We start from the raw sequence: 9,101 nt of genomic DNA on the forward strand, positions 1-9,101 counted from the left end.
TCTACCCAAAGCGGAAACTAGCGCAACTTGTAAGCGAACTTGACTTTCAAAATAAAAGCACCAAAACGTTGACTACAAAACCCAAACAAAGTAATGTACAGCTTAAACAATTTACAATCATGACATGGATCTTGACAAGATAAAGAAATAATCCAAATTATATACAATGTCATCATGCCAACAGTTACAGACGTCATGCATAAAGTGTCAAGTTTTCTTTAATATTTCAGCAGTTTTGTGGATTTCAAGGTTTCTGTTTGTGCTCAGAGTGATGTATGCTGGCTGTGACACCACAAAGTGACTGTCAGCTGGCTGAACATCACTCCTCATGAAGACAGATTTCACCATTATGTGGTTTGACAGAGCTTTCTGGAGCTGGGTGTGATTTACAGCCAGCTGGAATCCATATAACAACAACAACAAATATAGGTGCATTATTAGGGCTGTTTTGCTTCAGATACAAAAATTTAATGAAAAAAAAATACTTTCAAGGGGCCAGAGTTCCTTGAAAGTATGCTAAATTAAAGTTGAGCAATAATTCTAGACTTACTGAAGTTCTTTCACACTGTTTCTTTGGACATTGGCTGCTTTTACACTCATTTTCAGTCCAGTCCTAATACCTGAACCTTTTTTTGTTTGTATATTGCACAAAATCACATCATTTGTTTTGTTTTCTTTATTTGAATCTATGAAGAATGCCAAAGATAACAAAGCTGAGAGAAATAAAATAGAAACCAATAGATGCAAAAATAGGTGATTCACAAAAAGCTATTACCTGAAAACTTGCATATCTCAGCGTGCTCTGCAGTTTGTCCTTTAGGGAACTGGACAAGTGGAGGGCAAAAGAAGTGTTTCTTTTCTAACAAAAGATCGAGAAATGAGGGTGGCTCAGGACTTTTTCACAGTACTGCACTGTATTTATTAATGCTAACATCCTTCTTACCCATTTATACATGCTTACACTGAAGAAACTAGGGTCCAACAAAAAAAATGTCCTTGCATGTCCTTGAGTAACATCCAAAGAAAAACTCAAGGATACACTGCACATAGATGTACCATGTTTGTCAGTTAATGGGTCTTAGGTAATAATTTTCTTGGCACACAAATACTAAAATAATTTGAATGAAAATGGTCAGATACAAGTAAGGGCTGAATAGGGTGAAAAAGCAGCCAATGTCGAAAGGAAAACTCAAACGATAAGAGGTGGTCATGTGTATTTTTGTCATGAGATACTGTGTGTTTTTAATTGCAAAAATCTTCCAAATACTTGATGTGATCACTTTAGTCAAATCTACCTGCTGCTGTCTCCTTCTGGTGACTCGGCTCCCAGCATGCACCTCTCCAGCTGGCTAGCCACGATCTGCCGCTCCTCCTCCAGCTCCCGAGTCAGCCGCTCGAACTGGAGCTCCTGGGGCAAGACATTAACAGCAGTGATTATAACCCAACATCCACCATGACGCGGTGATTTAAGCCTCTTCTTTAAGACCTATTTGGTGCCAGTTAGAATTAAGTGTAAAACCCATTTTGTATTCAGCCTGCGCGGCTTGACTGATTTCTCACCGTCTGTGAGCTCACTGAGAGGCTGTTAAAGGGGGGATTCAAGATTTTAAACACTAAGAGTGTGTCCGGCACCTTTTAACAGCATTTGGTTCAGATAATGTAATTACACACATTTTTGAAACTTTTGGTACAAAGCACAGAGGTTTAAGCACAGAATGATCAAATGTAGACTTCATGGTAAAAATTCACCACAGAGGGTGAAACCAGATGTTTCCTTTTTCTTTTATCATGAGTATTCTGGGCACAGCCTTTAATTCCACATTACTAATAGATACAGTGGCACAGCACTATATCTGTAAATCTGGGGGGTTTAAGCCCTTAGAGTGAATTGCTCAAGGTGGTGGCTGACCTTTCTTATTGTTCATTCCACTTATTGTTGTGATAAACAGAATAGTGTGTGAAATCTATTGAGCTGTAAATGCAGTTTACTTTCGAAGAAGATGAAGAAAACCAGAAATTATTCACAATTTAGTAGCTGGAAACGAACTTTGTGGCATTTAAACTTTAAAAATTAGCCTGCAAGCATTTTGCAAAGTCCTCACTGACATAATATACATAATATTGTAAAGGATTTTGAAAGAATTTCACAGGTGCGCGCAATTGAGAGTGTTTGATTGCCAAATTTAAATCAGTTCACCCAAGTCTGAGCAAACATTCGTGTCGTATTTTATGCCAAAGTCGCGGAGGCCTGGAGACAAGTTGTCAACTCCCCGCCTCCACAAAAATAAAATTGATTTTCACTCCCAGTAAACGTAAAGCAATAATTTTGAGTAAACTGCAACTGAAATATGTAAAAATGTAAAGGTTAATTCATTCAAATACTTATGCTTGGCATAAACTGGATGCAAACCCATCAGGTGGATTTCATTTGACCAGATTTCATAACATTTAACATTTTATACCGTTTCATGGAAAGTTAATTAAGTGATTTAAAGTCAACATTCTGGGCAGAAACTGTTTTTTTGATTGTGGCAAACACTGTTTGCAAAGGAAAACTGTGTATTTCCCAACAGGTTGGAGCGTGGTTGCTGGAGGTGGGGGTCCCGAGCCAGTCTACTCCTAGTGTCCTAATGTGCTCCTAAAATCTTTGCCAAATCAAACACTGGGATTATCAAGAACAGGGGTGATTTGTGACAGATGTAAAGAAACAAAAGTGAAAGGGAAAGTTTACAAGATGCTAGTGAGAGCTGGTATGTTTTATGGTTTGTAGACAGTGGAAGTGACCAGAACTGACAGGATTAGAAATGACTTAATCAGAGGTCGAGCTGAGGTGGAGCAGTCTGGAGACAAAGTTAGAGGGACAAGGCTGAGATACTTTGCACGTGTGCAGAGGAGGGGAAAGTGGATATATTGGATAAAGGATGTTGAAGACAGAGCTGCCAGGCAGGAGGAAAAGAGGAGAGTGATGGATGTGAAGAAGACATGCAGAGGGTTGGTGTGACAGAGGAGGATGGTAGGGACAGGGGGAGATGGAGGCAGATGATTTGCTGTGCAGACTCCTAAAAGGAGCGAGAAGAAGAAAAAGAAGAAATCTGCACTGTAAACCTAATGGTTAAACATGCTGTTGCATAACGAATTTCGGTGTTTTGCACCTTTAATATTCATTATGATGTACAACAAAAGTACAGATGACAGTTACTGTTACAAAACTACAACAATTTAAAGTATTTAGTAAAGTGTAATGTGTATAAAATACCTTAGAAGGAAGCACAGAAAGCAACTTTTTCTTTTACCGGTTTGAGCTTCACAAAATGAGTGTCATTTAATTCAATTATATTTCACAGAAGACAGACATTTCTACAGCTAATATCTACCAAACTAGGCAAATCTCATCAAAACAGTCTAGATAGTTAAACATCATGAAAATATGAAAACTGGATTTTCCAGCCTCGCTCCTCAGGCTCCACCACCTGCTAAACAGGGGATGAATAATCATGTATATTGTAGGTTAATGGGGCTCACATGCGGCCACATGTCCTCTAGTTTCCCCTAAAAACCCATCCAGTTTGTGACTATGGAGCAGTAAAATAACTCTTTTAACTAAAATTAGGGATTTGCATGATTGCAAAATGAAATGAAACACAGAAAACTGATGTTGAGTTCAAAATGTCCACAAGATTTTGTCAGCAGATCGTGTTTTGGAGAATTTTGACTACTGAAACACCAAAGCATTTAAATATACCCTGTTCACTGCCATCCCCAATAGATGGTTGGGTTCCAATACCTTGCTCAAGTTTATGAAATTGGAGCAGATGTTTATGGACTTTGACTGAATAGCAGGTATTGTTGACACTAGCTTATTTGAATTCTGTAAAATAATACAGAAGCTTCCCAGTTGCTCCATAAATCATCCAGGAACCACAGCTGGTGTCATCACGGAGGTCCACTGGAGAATTAGCTGTCTGCAAATAATGTCTAAATATAAAACTGGCCTGCTGGAAAAATACACCTTCACAGGGAAACGTCACTGTGATTCATCCATCCATTCGCTTCCGCTTATCCTTTTTCAGGGTCGTGGGCAGTGTTGGTCAAGTTACTTGAAAAAGTAATCAGTAACTAATTACTGATTACTTCCCCCCAAAAATAATCCCGTTACTTTACTGATTACTTATTTTCAAAAGTAATTAATTACTTAGTTACTTAGTTACTTTTTAAAAACACGATTTACAACCTGAATAGGTGATAAAGCGATAGATCTTTCAGCCCAATTCTACTTCTTCTGCATAATCCATCATACAAAAAGTAATCAAATGGAAAAGTCCTTTTTTAAAACTTGTTTTATTAGTTTTAATTTTTTAACTTTATGCATCAAGCAAACATTTAATTATATGCAACATTCTCTGACTGGAAGAAATTTGTTTTAAACCTATTTAAACCTATTTTCTGCACATCCCAGCACATAAAATATATATATATTTTTGTGTTTGCACTCACTCTTTCAAATAGATGCAAGTAAAACACAGCAGAAAATAAATAAAGTCAAAGACTCAGCGGTCCTGTTGCTCTATTTTCACCTGTAAAGCAGGAGTTGGGTAGGCGGAGGTTTGCCCTGGTGCAGGTGTGCTGCAGCGGTCAGTGAAAGAATCCGCGAGTTTCTCTGTGAGTTTCCCATTACGTCGTAGCTACTCGGTGTTTGCTTGGAAGTTTAGGGGGTTTTTTTGCTGTAAAAAGAAGTTTTCTTCCCACGCACAATGCTAATGGACGCTAATGTTTTTGTCACTTTTTATGGAATCAAACTCAAAGTAAGGTCAGTACTTCCACACTTTAAACGCTGCACGCTCATACTCTCTCCCGCAGGCGATCCATTGTTGCTCTGCACACAGCTGTTGTCACGAACTTCACACTTGCTTACGTCACTGTCATGAGACATTCTCGCAAAAAAAATCCCGGTTTTAGTAACGCAGTAACGCAGCGTTCCTACGGGAAAGTAACGGTAATCTAATTACCGTTTTTGCAATAGTAATCCCTTACTTTACTCGTTACTTGAAAAAAGTAATCGGATTACAGTCTCTGGTCGTGGGGGGCGCTGGAACCTATCCCAGCTGTCATAGGGCGAAAGGTGGGGTACACCCTGGACAGGTCGCCAGTCTGTCGCAGGGCTAACACACAGAGACAGACAACCATTCACACTCACATTCACTCGCACATTCACACCTAGTGGCAACTTTGGATTATCCAATTAACCTATCCCCACAAGCTGCATGTCTTACCTCTCTCCTCCTCCTCTTACCTCATGTTATGTATTTTCGTTGTTTTTTTTCCCTATCAGCCTACCTTTCTGACGTGTCTCCCCAATGTGATGTTTGTGTTAAGTTGGTCAGAAGGTTCCTTTGTAAGTGCGCATGCGCACTTACTGCTGTAACCCTAATTTCCTTCGGGATTAATAAAGTATTCTGATTCTGATGTCTTTGGACAGTGGGAGGAAGCCGGAGTACCCGGAGAGAACCCACGCAAACACGGGGAGAACATGGAAACTCCACACAGAAAGACCCCGGCCTGATGTTGGAATTGAACTCAATTGCGGCAACAGTGCTAACCACCGTGCCACCTGTGATTCAGGACTTCACTAATCCAATAAATTTTCAGAGGCACCAAAGGAGCTGATAGCTGCAGCTCATTATGACACCTGTGGTTTGGGTAAAAAAAACCTCACTGTATCTCATTCAAATGCTTTACTCAGGTAAAGGACCTCAGCATGCCTGTAAGTAAAGTAAAAGTACTCATTATCTTCTGGATAGATCAAATTTTATTGAATTTTTAACAAGTTTCGTTACAGTGGCATGTTTTTTTTCTAAGGCTACGTTCACACTGCAGGTCTTAATGCTCAATTCCGATTTTTTGATCAAATCCGATTTTTTTGTCTGCTTGTTCACACTACAAATAAAATGCGACAGCAAACGCGCTCTAGTGTGAACGCTCAAAGCGGCCCGCATGCGCAAAACAAGACGTCACACACAACGCGCTCTGTTTGGACCCAGAGCAAACAGTATTGTTTGACTGATGGCCCTTAATATAAAGACTTCAGACTTGATGTTTCCCAATTTTTGCTTTAAGTTATTTTGTTATTTACATAATACTGTAGATAACCTAATAATGATCCTTATTGCTGTTTTAGAGGAGCAGTGCTTCAAAGGATAGCTGCAGATTTCTGTCAGAATCTGCAGGTTATACAGTACAAATAAAATGTTTACGTTTCTCCAACGTTGTCTTCCCAACAGTTTCACTGATATCTACACGGGATGGCCAGAGAAGTGTTCACGATGTCTTCTCCGGCGCTGATAATTGGTGTCTGTCTTGTGTCAGTGACGTAAAAGACGGATTTAATCAAACAGCAGTCGCTTTCTAAAACATCAGATATATATCGGATTCAGTACCACATACGAAAGTGACCCAGGTCGGATTTGAAAATATCGGATTTGTGCTGTTCACACTGTCATACCATGATCGGATATGGGTCGCATAGGGTCAGAAAAATTGGATTTGATGCGCTTTCGCCTGCAGTGTGAACGTAGCCTAAGTGGATCAACAAAGAATAATGGATGACAGATGATAGTTCATATAGACCTTGGGTGATACTGAACTACGACAGACCTATGTGGTCTAATATATGTTGATATCATATATTAGACCACAGACCATGTCATACAATAAGAGCATAATATGAAAGAGTAGGAAATTGATGATATAGACAGAGCCTTGCATTTAAATTCCATCCACAGCAATGACACAAGCCCAGACATGTTTGAGGGGGTGTGTCTGATGACTTGTGCTGTGCAATAGTACAAAGTTGGCATCAATCCGATACCAAGTAAATACAGGGTGAGTATTGTCTGTACCAATAGAACAGTGTGTCATGATTTAATCATCATCTTTAATTTCCTTTCAGCTTTCGTTTATTTAGAAACTGGATTTTTTTGGAGACCTGGAAGGAAAATGTGCTTGTCCCTAAAGCACTTTGGGTCACTTTGTTTAAATGTGCTATAGAGTAGACTAAAATTAAAATAAAATAAAAATAAAACAGAAAACAGTTCCGACATTTTTCATAGTGCAAGTTTGAGGTATATTTTTCATTTCTAAAAGCATATATATACACTACCAGTCAAAAGTATGGACACACCTTCTCATTTATTGGTTTTTCTTTATTTTCATGACTATTTACGTTGTAGATTCTCACTGAAGGCATCGAAACTTTGTTTACTACGTATTTCCATATGTGTTCATTCATAGTTTTGATGCCTTCAGTGAGAATCTACAACGTAAATAGTCTCCAACAAAACACACTGCTTTACAACATATGCAAGAAAACTATTCTTGCTAAAGGTGGAAACAACAAATGTGTTTTACCACTTGACTCCAAAACAATTGTTGATCCAAAATCTAACAAATGACTCCACTGACCATTGCTGGAGCACTCATTAGCTGTCCTCCATATGACAGGAAGAGCAAACAGTGGATAGAAAACACTCATTTGATTACATGGTGGAAATCAAGGCTTTAATAAAGGTGGTCGTACCAAATACTGACTTTCAACCTGGTTAGAAACTCTGAATCCACATCGTTCAATAAATCACTGCACCCATTTCACATTTTTCTAGCAACTTAGGAGAAATGAGGGATGGCTCAAGAGTTTTGGACATTACTGTATCTACCCATCCTACCAGTACAGTATGGTGAAAGTCCTTCAAATCATAATCCCTCATAAAAAACCAACAAAAAAACAAAAACAAAAGACCCTTAAATCCACACTGGCAGCTCTCCATCTGTTTACATCTCTTAATAAAAGCTTTTTTGTATTTGGGTCAGCGATGACCATGTGATGCACGGAGCCTTAACAGTCTCTTTAGTCAGATGGTGTACAGTGATTTAGCTAATGGTCTCCTCATGCTGGTTCTTTTCTTCGGTCTCGTCTGCTGTGGACTGAAAAAGTCTGTGTGTTTATCACAGCTGACTGCAGAAACAAAGCTGGCTGGATTTCAGAGTTAGCATGCTTGCTTCTGTAATCTAAGTAAACTCACAGAAATGAAATCTGTTAAAAGGCATTCATTCAGACAACTTAAAAAGCATTCCAGGCGATTTTCTGCTGTATTCCCTTCCAAGCTAATTGAGTAGATGTTTGTAGGCTTGTGGGGCTAATGCAGCTCAGAGCTTGCTGCTACAAACTATTACAAAATGTTAATAATAATGATAAATCATGCAAACATGAAAAATGATCTTTTGGTTTAAATCCAGCCACGCAGAGCTTATTTCAATACATTTGTTTTTAAAGAACTGTCATGTCAGTACAAGAGGTTTATCACAAGTTGGTATGATGGTGCTCCAAGGTGAGTCATGCAAGAAATTTGAATGAAAAATAAAAAATAAAAGCGGGTGAGAAACTAAAAATATCCTACAAAGCTCACACAATAACGGTAAAACAATGCAATACAATCAAACAAAAGTAAATGCAAATTAGTGATTAGCAAAAGTCGAGAAAAACCTACAGAGGTTTATAAAGAAAAGTAACACGTTTCAGATTAAGAGGAAGGTAATGACAACAGCAAAAGAGAAGCTCAAATATAATAGATGTGTGTCATTCAGACACGGTGCCTTAAGGGGACCTGCTGTGCTCATTTCCAGCTCTACAGCACTCTGTACGTCTCCGGGTTCTGCCCGTGACTGAAGCAAGTCTTTTTTACCTCCTGTCTCTTTAAGGCACCAGCACACACCCAGCAAACTGTAAATGGTACATGAGGACTGACATGATACTGGCAGCAACAAAGATTTCAGCAGGACAGCTTAGCTCAGTAAATATTGGGCTCATAAGCTGCTTATTACATCACATAATGGAGGATTTAATCATACACTCATAATATCCTTTAAACAGTATCTATATAGTTCTCTCTCCTGTATATAGGAACAGGAGAGGGAAATATGATAAAGGTCAACTGAAATGCAAAATACTGCCACCAGTATCTATCTATCTATCTATCTATCTATCTATCTATCTATCTATCTATCTATCTATCTATCTATCTATCTATCTATCTATCTATCTATCTATC

The 9,101-nt window shown here is 38.7% G+C and overlaps 1 protein-coding gene across 1 annotated transcript in view; it reads right to left on the minus strand.

Moving 5' to 3' along the window:
- The window catches only part of LOC102209769 (plakophilin-4-like), an 83,710-nt gene that overhangs the window by 55,563 nt on the left and 19,046 nt on the right, over positions 1–9,101 (minus strand). Inside the window, exon 3 of the mRNA XM_005738704.2 lies at positions 1,296–1,408. Within this exon, the coding sequence (XP_005738761.1) occupies positions 1,296–1,408 (113 nt within the window). The remainder of the gene's footprint in view (positions 1–1,295; positions 1,409–9,101) is intronic.

This window comes from Pundamilia nyererei, unplaced genomic scaffold, assembly GCF_000239375.1.
Source record: "Pundamilia nyererei isolate P.nyererei 1_Seehausen unplaced genomic scaffold, PunNye1.0 scaffold00085, whole genome shotgun sequence".
Lineage (NCBI taxonomy): Eukaryota > Metazoa > Chordata > Actinopteri > Cichliformes > Cichlidae > Pundamilia > Pundamilia nyererei.